This window comes from Monodelphis domestica, chromosome 4 (assembly GCF_027887165.1).
Source record: "Monodelphis domestica isolate mMonDom1 chromosome 4, mMonDom1.pri, whole genome shotgun sequence".
Lineage (NCBI taxonomy): Eukaryota > Metazoa > Chordata > Mammalia > Didelphimorphia > Didelphidae > Monodelphis > Monodelphis domestica.
Window position 1 is genome coordinate 364,546,971 of NC_077230.1, and position 21,626 is coordinate 364,568,596.

The 21,626-nt window shown below is 42.1% G+C and overlaps 1 protein-coding gene across 1 annotated transcript in view; it reads right to left on the reverse strand.

Moving 5' to 3' along the window:
* Positions 1–21,394, reverse strand: part of EPHA10 (EPH receptor A10) — a 41,982-nt gene extending 20,588 nt beyond the window's left edge. Inside the window, exons 1-5 of the mRNA XM_056795169.1 lie at positions 21,051–21,394; positions 19,215–19,279; positions 15,212–15,926; positions 3,365–3,520; positions 2,284–2,670 (exon numbers count right to left, since the gene is read on the reverse strand). Of these exons, the coding sequence (XP_056651147.1) occupies positions 2,284–2,670; positions 3,365–3,520; positions 15,212–15,926; positions 19,215–19,279; positions 21,051–21,156 (1,429 nt within the window). The 5' untranslated portion in view covers positions 21,157–21,394. The remainder of the gene's footprint in view (positions 1–2,283; positions 2,671–3,364; positions 3,521–15,211; positions 15,927–19,214; positions 19,280–21,050) is intronic.
* Between the last annotated feature and the right edge of the window lie 232 nt (positions 21,395–21,626).

The following is a 21,626-nucleotide window of genomic DNA, read 5'->3' on the forward strand; positions in this document are numbered from 1 at the left end:
TGTTTTTTAGTGGATTCTTGAATGATTTTTATATATGAATGGAAGATATCTTGTTAGAAGAGATCTCTTAAGGTGATGTTTTGTTTTAGCAAGTTAAATACTTTTTCACAATCAACAAATACATACAGCATGATTATGTATCCTCCAAATCTTTTGGTCAACTTCAGTGTTAATAAGGTCTGAGACTCCTTTCACCTTTAGTATTTGCCTTTCTTTAGATACATATTATGCCCTCACAATTGTCACATCTAGCACATATCTGGTCTCTTGACACTTGCTCTAACCTAGATATTTTGCCATCTTTTTATAGTCTCACTTCTACCTTTCCAAAAGGCCATCTTGGATATGATGTTAAGAGTTCTGTCTTCCACTATCCTTTATAGTAAAAATTGTTCAGTCATTTTTAGTGGTGTTCAATTCCTATTGGCTCTATTTGACATTTTCTTGACCAAGATATTGGAGTGATTTGCCATTTCCTTCTCCAGCTCATTTGACAGATGAGGAAACTGAGGCAAACAAGGTCAAGTAACTTGCCCAGGGTCACACAGGTAGGAATTGTCTGAGGCCAGATTTCAATTCAGGAAGATGAGTTCTCCTGATTCCAAGCCTGATATTCTACCCATAAACCATCTAGCTATCCTTAGTAAAAAATAGTTTGTTTATAGCTCTTATCCATTTTTCTTCTGTTAGTTGACCTCTTTTTTTTTACCTACAAAGTATCCTTGAAATGATTTTGCTTTGTGTTTTCAAGAAGCAATACCACTTGTAATCATCTATCATTCTTCTTAACATTCATAAATGAGTTTATATTCTATTTATATTTGTCTTGAGCAGTTTAGACAAGAGTTTTCTGACTGAGGTGATTTTCAGGTTCTTATGATTTCCTTTATGAAAACTAATTTAATTCAGTCAAACTAAGTAAAATTATTATCATCACTGTTGATGTCATTTTTGCTGTCTGTTGTCTATTTTTCATAATAACACTATAAAGCACGTAATGTATGTCATCTCATTTGACCTTCACAACAACTCAATGAGGTATTATTATCCCCATTTTACAGATATTTGTAAACTGATATTGACAGAGTGTAAGTGACTTGCTGCTTCTTTAAATGAGGCAGGATTTAATTGTCTCAGTTGAATGCCATCTTTATCCCAGTACTATGATTCTTGTAGTTTTTTTCTTTTTACTAATTCTGATCTTTACAAGTTGGTGATCTGACTGTACACAGACATTTGATTCCTTAATGACACATCAATGAGCAGCCTTTTCCTCTACAAGATATAATTGGCCTCATATTTGGTAAATTTTTTAGGGTGCTCTCCATGTTGTTGTTGTTGTTTTTATTTTAAGCATTGGAGGTACAAAGGCATGATGAGCTTCTGTGGAGTCTCTGTCCTCTCTTCTGGATTCTCCCTGACCCATGTTTTCTAATTTATTTCTCACATCCACAGTGATTCCCACCTTTGTCTGGAAGGTGGCAATCTGATTTAATGTGGGTGTCTTATCAAGGCTTTAAATCATTGGTCTCACCATGTCACTCCCCTACTCAATAAACTCCAGTGGCTCCCTATCACCTCTAGGAACAAATATAAAACTTCTTGGAGGTAGCATATAAAGCCCTTCACAATCTGACCATAACACACTTTTCTGATCTTTTCCCCCATCCCCCCCCCCCCCCTTCACGCACTCTTCAGTTGGTTCAGGTGACCCAGCCTTCTTACTGTTCCTTATATAATAAGGCACTCATTTCCCACTTCTGATACTTTGCACTGGCTGACCCTCCAGAATCCCCAGTTTCTTTCAAGACTCGGCTCAAGTTTTATCTTGTACATGAATTGTTTTCTAACCGGCTTCCCTACCCTGTTTGTGTCCTTCCCAGCAAATCCCCAAGCCTCCATCTTGTACATATTTTGTATATGCCAGTATATATACTCCCACTGACAGAACAGAGATTCGTTAAGGGTGAGAACTGTTTTCCTTTGGACTTTTTGTTCTATGCAAGTTTCTATATATAGATGTGTGGGCAACACCTGAGAGAAAGAAAAAAGAAACTGGGAGAGGGGAGCCTAGCTGTGGGCCAGTGGGATGGAGGAGCGAAGGCGGTGGAGCAGGAGAGCCGGGGATTTCCCTTCCCTGACATACCTCCGGAGCAAAGGCATCCCTGCCTTGAGGCGAGTTTCTGCTCTCTCCCAAAAGGGAGTCTACTGCATGCTTGGGGACTGGGGACAGGGAATTCGGCTGGGTCTGGGAGAAGAGATGGGGCAAGCCTGGGGCCTTACCCGCCAGACCCGTGGGCACTGTGACCTGGGCATAAGTGGTCCCCACAGCGCCCAGGCCGGAGACGCCGTTGAGCGCCGCCACCCGGATGGTGTAGCGGGAGTGCGGGAGCAGGTGGAGCAAGGTGACTGTCCTCTCTCGCAATCCGGTCTGGCGTGGCACAAAACTCACGCTGGGTCCGCAGGGTTCGCAGGTGCCCTCGGCACCCTCGGATCCCTGGCCAAACCCTTGCCCCTGATCCACGCCCGGGTCATCCTCGCCGCAACGCTGGCACAGGACGGTGTAAGTGATGTCCGAGCGGCCGCCAGAGTCCTCCGGGGGATTCCAGCGCAGCAGCAGAGTGGAGCGGCTCAGCCTGTAGACCAGATCCCGGGGGGCAGTCGGAGGACCTGGGTGGGGAGGCAGGGAAGTAAGATCACGTCTGGTCCGCCTCCCTAGCCGGGCAGCGATTTTGGGATGCAGCAGGGAGGCGAGGGACCCCCGGAATCAGGGGGATGTGGGGGTCTAGGGTCTGGAAGAGGCCCTGAGGGGCAGCGGGAGGGGAGGGGCGCGGTTCATGTGGTTCTGGATTGACCATGGAGAGGCCTCCTGGTCTGTAATTGGAGAGGAAATCGGAGAAGCAGAGATTTAGATCTGGAAGAGGCCATAGAGCCCCGTGACCATACTCATTTTATAGATGAAGGAACTAAGCACAGGAAGGGAAATGACTTGCCCGACGTCACATTGATAGGAAACTAAAGAACAAGAATGGAATGCCACCCTGGGCAGTTTCTTTGGGCAGGGGGGTGGGGGTAGGGGTCCTTGTTTTTTCCGCGAACATTTTGAGGGACTGTGGCTCAAGTCTTGTATTCGACACCTCTGCCTGTTTGTACGTTAGAAATGCTAAGGGATTTGAAGATTGGAGCTGAGAAGAAGCCCCGGGAAATGGGATTGGGTCTTGGGGAGTGGCACAAAGGGCCTGAGATTGGAGGGAGGACGGTGTGGCGTCGGAGAAGTTAGGGCCTGGAGGTTGGTGCTCCCTGACCAGATCAGAAGGCATCGCTTCCCCTCCCACCCTCCCCACCCCAGCCCGGAGTGACTCACGGGTGCAGGAGGCCGAGGGTGGGTCCGCTGGGGAGCGGGAGTAGCTGTCCTGGCAGACGCAGAGCGTGGAGGCGTTGGCCAGAGCGCTGCTATGCTCGGGGCACGGGGAACAGAGTGGCCTCCGCGGGGACACCTTATAAAATCCAGGGGGGCAGGCTGTGGAGAGAGGCGACAGTCAAGGGTAGGGAGCTCTGGGAAAGGCAGGCCCAGCCTGGGAGGTGGGTGGGAACAAATCTGGGATAGAGGAGAAATAGGAAAGCTCTCTCTCTCTTGATATGGAAAATCCAAAGATCGCTCCAACCCCTTGCCTTCTCTATGCCTCAGCCACAACCTAAATGGCCCCTGAAACAAGCCTTCTTGTGTGGCTTTGGCAGGGCTCTGGATTAGGGGAGGCTGTAGCCAGATACACGGCCCCCTACAGACTTACTGCTTACATGTAAGTGCCTTTTGCTTCCCACTATAGCTTAGTTATGATATGCTATAAATGACTCGCTGACAGGATTTTAGAGACCTGGGCTCTCTGATCTTCCTCTAAAAGCCGCAGCCAATTTTTCCAGGGCTTCCCGGGCCCCCCCCCCCATACCTTTCCCTCCCCCCCCCCCAGTTCTTTCCCAAATATCTCCAATATAATAGAAAGAACGCTGAAAGAATGAGTTGAAGTCCCAGCTCTCCCACTTGATAATTGCTCCAATTAGGTTAGTCATTCCCTTTGTGATCCTCAGTTTCTTTGTCTGAAAAATGGGTGTAGTCATACTTTCACTGGTTGACATGCAGTTATTAATAATATCAAATGAGGTAATATGTGTGAAGAGCTTAATGTTGTAGAAATGTGAGCTGGTGTTACTAGCTTAATGTAGGGAGAGGTAACAAAGCAAGAAAGCTGTTGCTGCAATGAAAGAGAGATAAATCAGACCATAGGAAGAACTGTTTTCCTGTCAAAGACCTAAGATCTGGTGAACAGAAATAAATAAGAACTTTCCTGTTCTTGGAACCTCTTACTAAGTAGCAGAAATCTTGGGCTGACTGAGAGCTGATCTGATTGGGAGAAGAGATCATCTTATCCTAGAGGCAAGGGACTGGGCAGGATGATCTTAGAACCACCTCATCACAGAGGGGTCCCTGGTCTCTACTTTCAAGACTGAGCACAGAAAATTATTGTAGAAGAGCTGCCAAGTTCTCAACCTTGGATGAATGGTAGGCAAAATCTAGGGCTGGAAATGAGGAGACCTGCTCTCCTCATTCTCTGTCCTGGGCCCTCTTCTCTTCTTCTTCCACACTTTTCCACTTGATGATCTCATGAGCTGCCATGGTTTCAATCATCTTTATGCAGATGACTCCTAGATCTACTTGTAGAACCTCAACCTCTCTCCTAACACCCACTCTTGTATCTCCAGCTGCCTTTTAGACATTTCTAATTGAGTTTCCTGTAGACATCTTAAACTCAATATGTCCAAAACTTAAATCTTCTCCCACCCCAACCTTCCACTCTTCCTAAATTCCCTATTACTGATGAGGGCACCACTATCCCCCCTGTCATTCTCCCTCAAGAGTTCTTTCCCATACAGATCCAGCCTAGTAGAAAAATGCTTTCAACTTTCAACATCCTTTATTCTTCTGTCTCTTACCCCTTCCGCATATCTAATCAGTGGTCAAGTCCTGCTCCTTCTACTATATATATACACACACACACACACACACACACACACATATATATATATAGATGTGTGTGTGTGTGTATGTATGTATACATATAATATAATGCAATGTGACTATATATTATTCTATATTACATATTAAAATTATGTATAATATAATACAGAATTATCTCTTACACATAATAGTGTCATATAACTATATGTAATTCTATATTATATAATACTATATTATATTGCATATACAAATTATGTCATATAATACAATATTATATCATGCATAATACTGTTATATAACATAATATATACATATGTAATATAATAGAGTTATACATATATGTACAATATTTCCCCTTTTCTCCTTTAACACTGCAACCACACTGGTGTAAGCCCCCCCATCACTATTTCAGTAGCTGACTGGTTAGGTTTCTTGCCTTAAGTCTCTTCCCACTCTAATCTAGTTTTCATTTAGCTTATCAAAGTGCAAAATCTGACTATATTATCCTTGCCCCATTCAATAAAATCTGGTTTTATTTATTATTCCTTATTACTTCTAGGATTGAATAATAAATCCTCTGCTAGATTTTCAATGCCCTTCACAGCCTGACCCCTTCCTACCTTACCATTTTCTTCATACCTTACTTCCCTCCAAGTAGTCCGCAATCCGGTTACACTCAGTTTCTTGACATTTCTTGAACAAGACTCGACTCTGAACATTTTCACTATCTGTCCCCCAGATCTAGATAAATCCAAACACTTGTGCTACCTTTATAGTTTCCTAATAAACAAATACTATAATATTGATTATCATCGTTTTCTGTTTTTGTTTCTTATTCTGCAAAATTGACTCTGAGCTTCATGAGGACAGAGATATATGCTTTGGCCATTCATAATAAATATGTTTGAGTATAATTCAATGAACTAAGAGATTGGGACTAATTGGCAAAGCCTAGTGAGTTGCCTTTCATATAGAAGCAACACGAAGCTTTACAAGCACAACAGCCTCTCTCATTTAGCAGTGAGAGGCTTTATAGATGCAAATCTCTCCACCTCACCAGTCTATGACTTGCTAAAGTGATTCTTAAACCTTTTTCACATTATGGATATGTGTGGCTGTAGTGAAGTCTATAAACCCCTTTTCAGAATAATATTTTAAATACACAATATAAAATACACAAGATTACAAAGGAAACCGAAGATGAGTGAAAATAAAAATGTGATATTTTTCCCATCCAAGTTAATAAACTCCCTGAAATCTATAATAAAATCCTTGATTTAGTAGATAAATTCTAGGAAGTTATCTTTCACATAGTAATGAGAGGATTGATAAGCATAATTCTCCCCTTTATTTATCTATGAAAACTTCATAAGTACAAACCCTTCATCCTATCCATCTATGACTTAGTGGATAAATCTTAGAGTTTCTTCTCATTTAGCAGTAAGAAACTTTACAAGTAGGAGTCTTTGCCATTATAGATTGTTCCTAGGTCTGGACTGAAAAGGGGAAAGATAAGGGAATGTTTGAGGGATACTCCCCCAAGAGTTATCCATAGAACAAGGCTTGTTTTCCTGAAGACAAATGTTTTTGTTCTAAGAAGGGTATATCTTCTATGGCCCTGTTTGACTCAGAGCTAAGTCTTGGGCTCCAATATTTAGTGTTTCTGTGATCCTGGGAAAGTAGTTTAAGCTTTCTGAAAGTCAGTTTCCTTAACAAAATAATACGAATGATAACACTGGCACTACCTGTTTCTTAGGATTTGGGGGAGGAATAAAATTGTAAAGCTTAGAGAGGTTATAATTCATTAAAGTGCCTTCAATAAGCCCCTAATTTCCAGACCTCATGTCCCAAGGTTTGGATCCAAAGATAGAGAATAAAAATACTGCAGAAGTCTTAAAACCAGCTCTGTCCTCAGTCTATTCCTTGCCCTAGTTGGGGACATTCAAAGACTTGGGGCCCCTTTCAGTTTCCAAATACAACTTCAAACAAAAAAAGATAGAAAAAAGAAAAGGGTGAAGACCCTTTCAAAGAACAAATGAAACCAGACATTGAGAGGAACTAGCCAGGAAAGTGGAAGATCAAGACAAAGGCCTTGACTCTCAGAAAATATCATCATGTCAGTGTTACTGAAAGCCAGGACACTGGCCATGCCTCCTCTAGAAACCAGATGGGGATGAGGCTGAGACAGGGAAAGGGAGCCTGAGTTCTGGGGTCTAGAGCCAACATAACTTGTGACACTATTTCCAAAGCCTGATTAAAAAGTATATGACAAGGATATTTAGGTGACTCAGTGGATTGAGAGCCAGGTCTGGAGATGGAAGGTCCTAGGTTCCAATCTAGCCTCAGACACTTTCTAGCTGGGTGACCCTAGGAAATCCATCCCTTCATACTTGGCATAAGTACCTAAAACCATCAGCAAATATTATATTTAACAGGGATAAGTTGGAAATCTTTCCTATAAAATCAGGAGTGAATCAAGGATATCTATTCTTACCAATATTGTTTAATAATGTGTTAGAAATGCTAGCAATAGGAATAAGAGAAGGAAAAGAAATTGAAAGAATCAGAGTGGGCAAAGAAGTAATAAGATATTTCTTTTCATAGATGATATGATGATATATATGGAAAATCCTAGAGATTCATCTAAAAATTGAGTTGCAGTTATCAATAATTTTAGTAAAGTAGCAGGATATAAAATAAACCTCCCAAAATCAATAGCATTTCTATATATTACCAACAACATCCTGCAAGAAGAAATAGTAAAAGAGAACCTATTTAAAATAACCATGAATATAATAAAATACCTAGGAGTATACCTGCCAAAACTCAGGATCTACAAGAACATAATTACAAAACACTTTTTATACAAATAAAGTTAGATTAAACTAATTGAAGAAATATTCATTGTTCATGGGTGGACAGAGCCAATATAATTTTGTAATATAGTTTCCTGGTTTTGTTTTGGCAGGTATATCTCTAGACATTTTATATTGTCTAGAGTTATTTTGAATAGAATTTCCTTTTCTATCTCTTGCTGTTGAAATTTATTGATGGCAAATAGAAATACTGAGAATTTATATGGGTTTATTTTGTATCCTATGACTTTGCTGAAGTTGATAATTACTTTATTTTTTTTATAATTATTGCTATTAGTTTTTTGCTTCATTTTTTAAGGTTCTCTAAGTATACCATCATATTGTCTTCAAAGAGTGATAACCATTTCTTAATTGCCTGTTCTAATTCCTTCAATTCCTTTTTCTGCTCTTATTGCAGTAGTGAGCATTTCTAGTACAATATTAAATAATAGTGGTGATAATGGGCATTCTTGCTTTACTCTTGATCTTATTGAGAAGGGTCTTAGTTTGTCTCCATTATACATAATGCTTGCTGATGAGGCAATATAATTAAAATTACAATCTTACCTAACCTAATCTACTTATTCAATGCCATCCCAATTAAATCACCAAAACTTATTTTATTGAACTAGAAAAAATAGTAACAAAATTCATTTGGAAAAACAAAAGGCCAAGTATATCAAAGGAGTAAGGGGGGCGGGGAGTAAAGGAAGGAGATCTAGCCTTATCAGACTTTAAACTGTATTTTAAAGCAGCAATTTTTAAAACTAACTGGTACTGGCTAAGAAATAGAAAAGTAGGTCAATGGAACAAAACAAACACAATAAACAGTTGTAAAAGATTATAAGTAATCTTATGCTTGACAAAAGTAAAGATCCAAACTTTTGAGATCAGAATTCACCATCTGGTAAAAAATTGTTATGAAAACCATAGAACAGTCTGGTAGAAAATAGATAAAGAACATTATTTATACCATTTACTAAGATAAGCTCAAAAAGAATACATAACCTAGAGATAAAGGGAGATATAAACAGATTAGAACAAGGAATATATTAACTATGAGAATATTGAATAGGAGAAGAATTTGCAAATAAACAAGAAATAGAAAGCATTGTGAGATGTAAAATGAATCATTTTAAATACACTACATTTTAAAAGTTTTATACAAATAAAAGGTATGTTGCTAAGACTAGAAGAAAAACAATAAATTGGATGACATTTTTATAGGCATTTTCTCAGACTGGTCTCATAACTAAAATATGTAGAAAACTTTGTTAAATTTATAAGAATATGAGCCATTCCCCAACTGATAAATGGTCAAAAAGACATAAGCAAACAGTTTTTAAGTGAAGAAATAAAAAGCTACATATAGGCATATGAAAAAATGTTCTAAATCATTACCAATTAGAGAAATGCAAATCAAAACAACTTTGAGATACCTCATACCTATCATATTGGTTAAAATGACAACAGAGCAAAATGATAAAATTTGAAGAGGATGTGGGAAAATGGGGACACTAATACACTGTGGAATTGTGAACTTATCCAAGCATTTTGAAGAATAATTTGGAATTATGCCTGAAGTTATAAAACTGTGTATACCTTTTGACCCATTGTTATGGGTCAAATAACCTTATGGGTCATAAAAATGGGTCATAACCTTATGACCAATTATTAAGTTTATTTTCTAAGCTGATTAGGGAAAAAGGAAAAGAACCTATATGTTCTAAAATATTTACAGCAGTTTTCTCTGTGATGACAAAGAACTGGAAGTTAAGGAGAATGCCCATCGATTGAAGAATAACTAAATAAGTTATTGCATATGAATGTGATGGAATACTCCAGTATTATAAAGAAATGATGAACAGGTTAATTTTATTTCTTAAGTTGCCATTTATTTTTATTTTAATATGTAACATAATATAATATAATACATTATTTGTTATAAATATGTAATAGATTATAATAAATATGTTTATCCAAGAGAAAGAAATTCTCACATTCACTATGTTCAAAAATCTGTCTCATATGATAAGTTTAATTTTTTTAAAGCACAGAAAAGGGCAGTCAAGTGGCTCAGTGGATAGAGAATTGGGTCTGGAGATGGGAAATCCTGGATTCAAATTTGATCTCAGATACTTCCTAGCCATGTAACCCTGGGCAAGTCACTCAACCCCAATTGCCTAGCCCTTACTGTTCTTCTTAGAATCAATTCTTAGTAATGATTCTAACAAAGAAGGTAAGAGTTTAAAAAAAAACATGGAATGACCTCATGAAATTATGAAGAGTAAAATTTGCAGAACCAAGAAAAATTTTATATATAGCAATAGAAATATTGTTTGAAAAATGAATTGTGTAGGTCTACCTCCAAAGAAAGAACTGATAAACAGAAACAAGTAAGACATGGTTTTATATATCATATATCTTTTTGTCAAATGATACCTTCTCTAAAGCAGTGAGAGAAGGGAATTTTAACAACCAAATAAATATAAAATTTTAAAAATAAAAACATTATTCTGAGACCACAGATGTAGAGTACAAAAAAGATTAAGACCTCTTATAATAGAGAAAATTCTTGCCTTTGGGGAGGGGTTAACCTGAATCATCAGTTCTCAAATTTGTTGGTCTCAGGAGCCTGTTATATTTTTTAAATTATCAAGGATGTCAAGGAACTTTTGATTATTTGGGTTATGTCTATTAATATTTACTGTAGTAGAAATTAAAATGATCAAATTTTACAATTTTACAATTTACAAATTTTACAATTACTTATTGATTCGTTTAAATAACAATAATAGGCTTGTTACATTAAAAGGAACAACATATTTTTATGACAGAAACATTTTCCAAAACAAAAAATAGTGGAAAAGTCATTGTTTTACATATTTTTGCAAATTGCTTTAATGTATGTCTTAATAGAAGGCAACTAGGTTCTGCTTTTGCATCCAGTCTGCCGTGATATATTATTTTGGTTGAAGTATATGAAAAACTTCAGTTTCTTATGTATATGTGTATTGGGAAAGGGAGGAGAATTTTAATAAGCTAATAGCATCTTAATGTTATTATGGGGAAAAGTGTTGATTTCTTAGATTCCATGAAAGGGTTTCAGGACTCCTTGGGCCACACTTTGAGAACCCTTGACTTAGATGAACTCTGAGATCTTTTCTAATTCTATGATAATTCAAACTGTGAATTCAACAATTCAATCTAATAAGAATTTATTAATCACTATGTGTTGGTCACTCGCTAGAGATACTCAGGGATACAATATCAAACACAGGACAATCCTTGACCTCAAGACTCTAAAACTCAGGGGTAGTTAGATGGTTCAATGGATAGAGAGTCAGGCCTAGAGATGGGAGGTCCTGAGTTCAAATTTGACCACAGACACTTCCTAGCTATGTGGTCATGGGCAAGTCACTTAGTCCCAGTTGTCTAGTCCTTACTATTCTGTCTTGGAACCAATACTTATGTATTCTAAGACAGAAGGTAAGAGATTAAAAACAACAACAATGACAATCGAAAGCTCAAAGAATACATACAATCCCTGCCGGTACTGGGAAGTTATTTTCTAATATTCACTCTTGTGTCTGGCAAGACTTATCTGTCTTGGTTCTCATACTCAGGAGAGTTGGTCTAGTATCTGAGAACAGACCAGGGAAAACCCCAAACCATTGGGATTCTAGGAAGGAAGGTGGCTCCATCGCTAATCATTACCCACTGTCACTGCCTATCATCTGTCACTAACCATCACTCACTAATGACCATCATCTAGGATTACCATAATTCTGTCAGTCAGCAGCTAATAGTTTGGATAAAACGTTATATTTGTAGTCAGGAAGACTTGAATTCAAATCTGGCCACACACTTGCTAGCTATCTGATCCTGGGAAAATCACTAAACCTCCATTTGTTTTAGTTCCTTATCTGCACAATTAGGACAACAATAGCATCTTCCTCTGAGAGTTGCTGTGTGGATCAAGTGAGGTGATATTTGTAAAGCACCATAAATATTCTAATTGGCTATTTATAAGCATATATTAAGCACTTATTATATGCCAAGCACTGTGCTAAGAAATAAAGATAAAAAGAAAGACAAAATTGCTATTACTTATCATCCTTGTACTTGTAACCATCGTTGACCATCACTGAACATCGCCCACCACTACCCATCATTCCCTACCATCACCAACAACTTCTCATCATTGCTCTCACCATTGGTGGTCATTGCTAGCCATATCACCCATCACCCACTATCACTGACCATTATTCACCATCATTGTTATTACCATGATCATCTGGTATTATTGTCCATTGCTCCTCATCACTATCCATTGCCCACCATTCCTGCAGGCATCAGTGATCCTTGCTATCCATCACTATCCCACTACAACTCTGTTAGGAGGCTTAGGAAACAAGCATCTTTTGGAAGCAAAACATACTCTATTTCATCCACCCTACCCCACCCTCACCTAGAGCCCCATGAAAGCCTACTTCTTTATTTCCTTTAACCTTTATTGGCATAGTTGGGCCAGACATTTCCTTGCCACAAGGTCTAGACTCTCTTATGAGGTTTAGGAAGTCTGAGTGGGCTCAGGGATAGGTAACATTAGGGCACATCTAAGAGCTGTCCTCCTTTCCCAGTGCTAGTCCCCTAGAGTGGCCACTATCTTAAGACTTCCTTCATTTGTAGCCTAGAATTTGGAGGAGAAAGTCCTCTCTTTTTTCCTTTTTGAACAGACAGTCTGGGCCCTCAAGAGAGAACAGCTAATGGCCTGATTCCTTCTGAAGAGTGGGGAAGGAATTTAATTATGTTCATAAGTAACATCTGATATTTTCCCTTCAAGAATGTGCATTATTTAAAATCTATGACAGTAGAAATTAGAGGTTGGGGGCTAAAGCCAGAGACTGTGGCTAGAGAGAGAGAGAGAATCAGGGTCAAACTCCCAGCCAGAGTTAAAATCAGAAGTGAGATGTGGCAGACAGAAAAGCTGATATGGTAGTCTCCTTCACTACTTGTTGAAGGCCATGAGTTATCACTATGACAAGCCCCTCCACCAGAATAGATCAAAGCTCTATCTTTACCTTAATAAATAATTCTAAAAGTGGATGTAGCATTAAAAAAAAGAAAAAGGTGTCATCCATGCTAGCTAATTCTACCCTCCCTGTAGAGGGAGTCTCTCCACACTGAGACTGGGTAGTTCTTGGACAATAGACAGACTAAAAATCTTCCTAGCTCAACCAAAACTGACAGGGCTTTGGAATCTTGAGCAAGCCCCTTCCACTCCATATTTGAAAAATAGAGTATTAGATAAAATGATCCCTAAAGTACATTTGATCTCTAAATCAATGATTGATCCCTAAAGTACATTTGATCTCTAAATCAATTAGTTGATCGATGGAAGAATGACGATCTAATATTTTGGGGGTTACCAGATCTTCATAGCTTTCTTCTGGGCAGACCAAAAGGGTCAGAAAATTTGAGTCTCTGTCCCTTCCCCAGCCCTCCCTCAATTTGTCCCTCCTTCCCTGGGTTGGTCTTTGTCCTTATAGTCAACAGTCCCCTCCAGCTTACAGGACTCTAGGCTGAATACTTAACCCACGCAAGCCTTGCATACAATGAGACCTAAAGTCCCTCAAAACCTGAGACTTAGGATAGAGGCAGGAATGCAGAAGAAACAAATGATGATGTGGAGGGTGAATACTGATGTGGTGGCAGGACAGAGAGCTGAGGAACCAGTCTTAGGATGTAGCCTCTGAACTTCAGAGGGAGCTGGAGAGAGGGAACTCAATCAATTTAATAAAAATTGATTTATCAACTCTTGTGGCCAATGCATTGTATTGGACATGGAGAAAGGGATACAAAGATAAATAAAATACAATTCCTGCCCCCATGGAACTCACAGTCTAGCAGGGGTATGATGTCTACACAGAGAGCTGCATGATCAAATACACATTAAAACATGCCCAGTACATCAAAGAAATGCAAAATGCTCTGCCATGACTGAAAGGGAAAGTAATTATTGAGTGAAGGAATCGAGGGAGATTTCTGGGATGAAATTGTACTTGAGAAAGGCTTTGAAGTAGGATGGCAACAGGCAGAGCTAATGTTAGGGGAGGGGAGGATATGGGAGAAGACTTAGGTAGGGAAAGTTGTGAGCAAAGGCACATAGATGGAAAAGAATGAGATGTGTGCAATAATTTACTCTTGCTGGAGTGAACCTTCCATGCTGGGGAATAGTGGAAGATAAACCTAGAAGGGTTGTGTGACACCAGATGGCAGAGTACCAGACTAAGGGCACTGTAGGAAGCCAATGAAGGCTCTTGAACAGTGTCATGATCAAAGCAACGTCTAGGCTATGATATTCCTTGTGCACACCTTTGACCTGAATTCCTTATTGTCATACCAAGGGCCATATACAGGTTGGGCTTTCCCCAGGGGAAATGGGACATTATCCTGGACCTTGGGAGGACAATGGGGGAAACATCAATATTTATTGGGTTGGTTTTTTTCCTGAAGTGGAGAGGGAAGAAACAACAGTCATCTAAACCTCTAGACATTCTACCAAGATCCCTACTATCATGGGAATGGGAATGGGTCTGCAGCAGGCTCCCACTATGGGAAATTAAATCTTATTACCATCCTGCTCCGACTGTACCCTCACAAATATTTCACATTCAGGGGTGCCTATGTAGCACAGTGGATAGAGGGCCACACTTAAGAGTCAGAAAGACCTGGGTTCAGATCTAGACTCTGATACTTTCTGGTTTGTGACTCTGGGCAAGTCACTTAACCCCAACTGCCTAGCTGGTGCTGCTCTTCTGTCTTAGTATCGATTGATTCTAAGACAGAAGATAATTTTAAAATACATTTTTAAAAATGTCACATTCAGCTGCTCAATAGGACTCCTGTCTAGTATAGACCAAGCAACTTTCACCTCCACTTTATTAAAGCCCTACCTCATCCCTCTGAGTTAATGGATGGAATAGAACACTAGATACATAGTCCGAGGGCCTGGGTTTAAGCTTCAGTTCAATTGCTGACTAGCTCTTTGACCTTGGGCAAGTCACTCAACTACTCGCTCACCCTTCTAATCTGTAAAATGGGGAACTTAAGGCTTCCCCCTCCCCACTTCACTAGGCTGTTGTGCCTTGAATAAAGCTATGTAAGTCTAAATTATTATTATCGCCACTGCAATGCCCTGGTTAGTTTGAATCCTGGGTAGCAGTCCCTCCTCCTCTGAGCTTTGGTTTCTTCATCTGTCACATTGGAACCATAAGCCCTTTTTTCCTCTCGCCTTGAATGAGGTCGTGCCTACCTACCAAGGAGAACGTCCACTTACCTTCACAGGACTCCTCGCGCTCCTGGAAGCCAGCGCTGCAGCTGCACCTGCCCACAGGCACGAGCCACTCCCCATCGGCACTGCAGTGCATTCGAGGGGGAGGGCGGCCGGGCTCCCCCTCCGAGTGGGCCACACACGTGCCAGTGACCTCCACCAGCGAGGAGAAGGCAGCCTCGGCCACGGTGTCTGGGAAGGCTGCCAGGTTCTGCACCGTGGCCAGGCACTGCTTGTAATAGACTCGCACCGAGACCAGGGCCACGCAGGCACCCACATCTTGGAAGGCCAGGTGGAAGCCGTCCCTGCTCAGGGGCCCGATCTCCCTCACCTCCACGTTGAGCTTCATCTTGCGCTCGCCCAGATCCCCCTGCGTGAAGCTCTCGTCTGCTGCGATGGTGGCCACCTTGCGCTGGCGGCTCTCCAGCAAGGTTCCTCCTAGAGCAGCCCCAGCCTTTCCTTCCCCTTCGACGCCTGCCCCAGCCTCTGCCTCGGCCTCCGTGTAGTACAGGTTGAAGGTCTCCTTGCAAGATCCGGCCACCCCTGGGATGCTGCTACAATCCCGAAGGGTGAACTTGAGCTCGATGAAAATCCTCTGCCCGCCGCGCCGCCCAATCCAACCTGTCTGCAGCCAGTTGTTCTGGTTGGGTTCCAGCACGTTACACACCTGGTAGGTTCGGATTGGTCGGTCGTTCTCATCCACTCCACTGATTTCCTCCCACTGCAGAAAGGGGCAGGGGGAGAGGGGCAGATCAGTATGCAGCAAGAGAAGTAGGCTCCTGTTTTGCACAGAGTGGTGTGCACTGTGCCAAAGACAGAGCCCTATATTGGTAGCTAGAATATCTGGGTTCCAATTCAGACTCCCTACTTACTAGTTGTATAGTCTTGGGCAAATGGCTTAACTTCTCTGAGCCTCAGTTTCCTCATCTCTAAAATGGAGACAATAGGTAGCATTTATAGAGTGCCTACTTAGTGCCACTCCGCTGTGCTGTGTTTTATGCACTTTATTTCATATGTTCCTTCTAGAAACCTCAAGAGTTAGGTATTATTATTATCCCCATTTTTCAGTTGAGGAAAGTGAGGCAGAGGTTAAGAAACTTGTCCAAGATCACACAAGTAAGTAGTTGATACTAGATTTGAATTCAAACTTCCTAGAGGGTCTCTAAGGTTCCTGCCAGCTCAAACATTCTACGATTTTATGCATCTAGCCTTGATCTCTACCTTTGACATACAGTGTAACCTTGAGCAGATCCATTCCTCTTTGTTTCTATTGTGTAAAATGAAGGCCTTTGGCAGATTGTTAAGATTTCTTCAAATTTTGAACCCTATGAACCTCTAATAAACTTTCCCTCTCTCAGATCACCTATAAAATTAAGGGATTGGTTTAGGCTAGACTGAGGGCTTGCCAACCTAAATTCTCTGTCCTTGGATGATCAAACACTCTAGTGCCTTTGCAGCTTTCTTTTAGAAGATAGTCAGTCCCCTGCCATAGTGTTCCTGAGCTCAGGCCTTTGTTCAATCTAGTCCTCTCTTCAACCAGTATAACTACATACTGCTCCATCCAATAAAATGCTCCATCAACTAGAGGCAACAAGGTAGGTTTCTTTCCTCCTCACACACACACAAAAATAAATTCTCTTAACCCTTGTATCATTACTTCTTGGCAAAATTATAGCCCTAGTCCTGAGAAAGGGCTTGAGCCCAAGTCTTTCCAGACAAGTATATACAATCTGTGATATCTTCAGCATAGGGAACTCCTGCTGTGTAAACTATCTCCACCAAACCAATCTATGACTATTAAATAAGTCCTAAGGAATTTTCTGAGATTCATAGTGGCTAGTGGTCTATCATTTCCTTCTCCAGCTCATTTTACAGATGAGGAAACTGAGGCAAACAGGGTTAAGAGACTTGCCCAGGGTCACACAGCTAGAAAGTGTCTGAGGCCAAATTTGAATTCAGGAAGATGAGTCTTCCTGACTCCAGGCTCAGTGACCTCACTATACCACCTAACTTACTAAAGTAGAGGAAGTCATTTAACCTCTCTCTGCAGTTCCTTCATCTGTAAAATGGATGAAAGTGATCATAGCTTTTACCTTACAGTGTTGTTACGGGAGATTAAAAAGAGACACCGTATCTAAAATGCTTAGAAAATCTTAAAAGCAACATGCAAAAGCTATGATTGAGTGGCTTCTCCAGAGTCTCAGACATAGTAAGTTTCAGAGGTAGGGTTTGACTCCACTGTCCCCTGATTCCAAGTGTGTAGCCCTACTTCATTCAAAGGACTGTTATGAGCAACAAATAGGAAAATGAATGACTGCTGTGCACTATTTTATTATTACTATTGACAGAGGCAATGTGTCATAGTGAATAGAGTGCTGGGATGAAATTCAGTCTTTGACACTTGGTGGGTCTGTAACCCTGGGAGTTCTCCTGGATGACAGTTACTAGATCTAATATAAATAAAATGTACCTTGCCAGAGGTAACAGTGTTGGACAGTAGATACAGCAGATCTTCTCTAAAATTTTGTTGGTTGATTGAGGCTGCATAATGGGAAGGACATTGACTCAATCAGCATGCTTACTGAGGGTTTGTTTTGTATGGGGCACTGTCTAGTGCACAGGCACCAATGCCTGTGGAGAAACCAGGTTTTATAGGGTCAGAGCATACTAGACCCAGAGTCAGGAAGATTCATCTTCCTGAATTCAAATCTGGACTCAGAAACTTACTAATGCTATAACTGGGAGCAAATCACTTAACCCCATGTTTGCCTCAGTTTCCTCATCTGTAAAATAACCTGCAAATTATTCCAGTATCTTTGTCAGGGGAATGCCACATGAGGTCACAAAGAGTCAGAAAAAAATGAAATGATTAAACAAAAAAATCTTGCAGAGACCTTAGCCATCATGTAATTAATTCCCTCATTTTACACTTAAGAAAAGCAAGGCCCAGAGAGGGGGAGTGGCTTGTCCAAGATCTCTCCTGTAGTACATGTCCAAGCCCAGATTCTAAGCCTGATCTTCTGATTTCAAAATTGTTACCCTTTCCACTACTAAGTGATGTCCAGTAGTGAAAATAATCTATAAAATCTAACCAAGTTGAGATGTTGATGATTTCTGTTGCTTTAGGTAGGGAATAATAAAAAGGATCATCCAATAGTCATTTCTCTTTGTCTTTGATAAACATTGTGAGGACTCTCACTTTGTATTTACGTATATAAAGATTTTTCATTCATCTTCACATTAAATAATTCTACATCATAGACATATAGGAGAAGATAGTTTATCCTGATGAAGTATGTTGGGTGCGGATGAAGTGATGGTGTGGGAGCATTGTACTAAACATTTGCTATGACTAATTATCTTACAAATGGGGAAACTGAGGTAAAATGGAGCAGCTTTATTCATATTCAGACTACACCTCCCAACAGTTGGATACAGGTACCAGGTGTCAATGACTCTCCTACTTGGGTCCTTAATCTAACCTGGTCCTTTGGTAATCTACAGTCTTCTTAAGACACTGGCAGATAATCAGACATCTGTAGAGCAGGTGGCTGAGACCAGCAGCTTCCTGGTGGCCAAACTCTGCACCTGAGCTGCAGTGACAGCAGCTGCATTGCAGTACAGTTCTCACACCAATTGGGCCCTGGAAGCTCAGAACTCTTGAGCCCAGGATCTTGATGTCTAGAATTCTAGGACCCAGAACATAGAGGCTGGATAGACTGTGCTTCTTAAAGAGGGAGAAAAGAGGAATAAAGCAAGACAGATATGGTCAGCCACTCCTGGAGACCAGCAGCTGGCTCCTTAGATTGGCTGGTTGGTCAGAGGTTCCAAGTGTCCCAATTGGCCGTGTGTAACCATAGTCTAGAGAGGGAAGTAATATAAACCAAAATTGCCTGGGGACCTATCACTAAGAGGATATTGGGCTTTGACTTTGTGAAGGTGGAAGGACTCACCGTTCCCATTTCTACCCTTACCATTTGAGGAGCAGGAAAGAGAAGGAAAGACTCACCCCATTACTGGGCAGTGCAGTCCATCCTAGCTCAGCCTGGGATTCCTTGGAATCCAGAAGGACAACTAGAAAGAGGGAATGAGACAGGTTAGTGCAGTGAGGGGGTAGAGAAATCCCAAACCAGATTGTGGGGCACAAGAGAATAAATCAGGATGGACAAAGAAAGGATTCCTTTTATACCCTCCGGAACCCTGAGAAGGAAAGTTTATGGCTGGACTGAGGAATGAACAATTCCACAGTCTCTATGTAGAGATTCTAAGCTGACTCTCATCTGAAAAAAGGACCAGAGACATGTAGAAGTCCCTTGGGACAACTCTCCTCAGATTATATGATCTTTGCAAGACAGAGGAAGAATATAGGAACTGGTTATAGCAGAGTCCCATAAGCCATCTGGCCTAGCCCCTACTTCTAAGTCTGACTTAGTTGTGGTAGAGAAGATGTCTCTTTTAGAGAGATAGAAATGGCCAAATTTCTCTGTATGGAGGGGCTATCCAGGCCAACAGAGCCCAGCCCCTGCTCCAGAAATATTTCCAACCTCTACCATTGCTCCTCTCCTCACCTGGTCTTCCAGTGTTAGTGGTAGGGATTGGATCATAATATTTAAGATTTAATTTCACTGAATCTAATCCTATCGCTTTACATATGAAGTACTGGGGAAGTGGAGAGAGTAACGTGAATAAGGAAAGACACATAGACAATAAGGAAGAGAGCTGGTATTTGAATACAAGTTTTTGGTCAAAGCAGATGCTCTAATGAATTTCCAAGGTGTCTGTGCTAGCCCAGCCTCAGATTATCCACTTACCCACCATATCATATAAGGGAATAGTTAAATCCTCCCTATATTTTCCCTAGATATCGTTTCTCAGGTCCTTCATGTATGCTTGGGAAAGGAAGGGAAAGGACTTTGAACCCCGGAGGGATTCAAAATAGCCCCTTAAACACCTGATGGCTTTCCCCTAGGGAAGAGACACTGATTACCTCCTCTGCTAATAGAGAAGCAGCTCAGAAGTCTCCCAGAGCCAGAGTTACTGTGCCAGAGAGCTGCCCTAGGGTAGCCAACTGAGCCAAGGGTGGGGAACGGCCCCCAGAACAGTCTCCTTCCAGATGTAAGTCTCGGCCCTGCTATAGCCAACAGAAGGAGGAGCCCAGCCCACAGGTCCGCCCAATTTCTGACCAGAGAGGAGGCTAAGGCTGGCAGCACCATGGACAGCGACAGTTCAGTCTCTTATCTTCCTCTTCTACCAGTTCTTCCCATCTCCTCAACCCCTTAGCCTCTGAGATCTACCCACCATGTTTATCTCTTCCTCGTCCCCTATTCTCCTCCGTAAAGGTCTCTCTTACACATCCCGCAATATCCCCTTCTCTCAGACACCTCGCCAATCTTTGGGAAGTTCTCTTCGATCTCCGAGATCCTTAGTATCCCTCCCCATCTGCAGTTCTTGGACAGAGCCCCAAGACTGGAAAGACCCCAGTCTGCCAGACACTCCCTCCGACCTAGTCTCTCGAACCCCTTTCCTCCAAATATCATAAATGCCCCGCCTCCAGACCCCCCCTCCATACATACCCCATAGCCCTACCCTCCTGTGGCTTCATCCCTCTTCAGTCTCCCACTCAGTCGCCCCTCCCCTCAGTCTTTCAACCTTCCTAGTCTTTGGCCCTGTTTACACACCGTTCCCCCGCCCCCCCGTTCCCCCCCCCCCCCCGCGATCTTTCTAGCCTCTTCTGACTCTGACTCCCGAGACTCCAGGCTCTCCAGCTCTCCGGGCCCTGGCTCAGAGACCCCGACCGCTGGTCCCTGTAGCTCTCCGGTCTCCTAGCTCCAGGTCCCGGACTCACCCTCCTCAGCGGAGCCAGGTCGGCTGGGCCCCAGAAGCAGCAAGAGGAAGAGCGGCTGCAGGCAGATAAGCAGGCGCTGGGGGCTTGGGCAAGCGCCAGACTCCATGGTCCAATTGACAGAGATGTCAATGCGGACGCCCGGACCCCAACTCCAGCCCTGGCTCTGGCTCCAGCCCCTGGCCCAGCCCTGGCCCTAGCCCTAGCCCCAATCCTGGCCCCCGCCCCAAGGAGCCGAGCTCCGGACCCCGGCCCAGGCTGGGGGCGGGGATGCATCTAAGACCGTCACCTGTAGGGGCCAAACAGCAAACGCCGTACGTGTTACTCAGCCAATCTATACCCAAGGAAGGAGGAGCTTCTTCTTTGGGGGCGGGGCTTCCTCGGGAATGAGGCGGGGCTAAGGGGGGAAGGGTTGCCCACCAATCCCTGTGGAGCAGTAGGCGCAGGGGGCGTGGTCCCGCGAACCGAAGATCTGCACGTGTACACGCGTGGGAGAATCGGCCTCTTAGGGACCCGAGAGCCCCAGAACGCACTGGGCGGGGCACCCAGTGCAGCCTGTGAGCTGAGCAGGAAAAATGG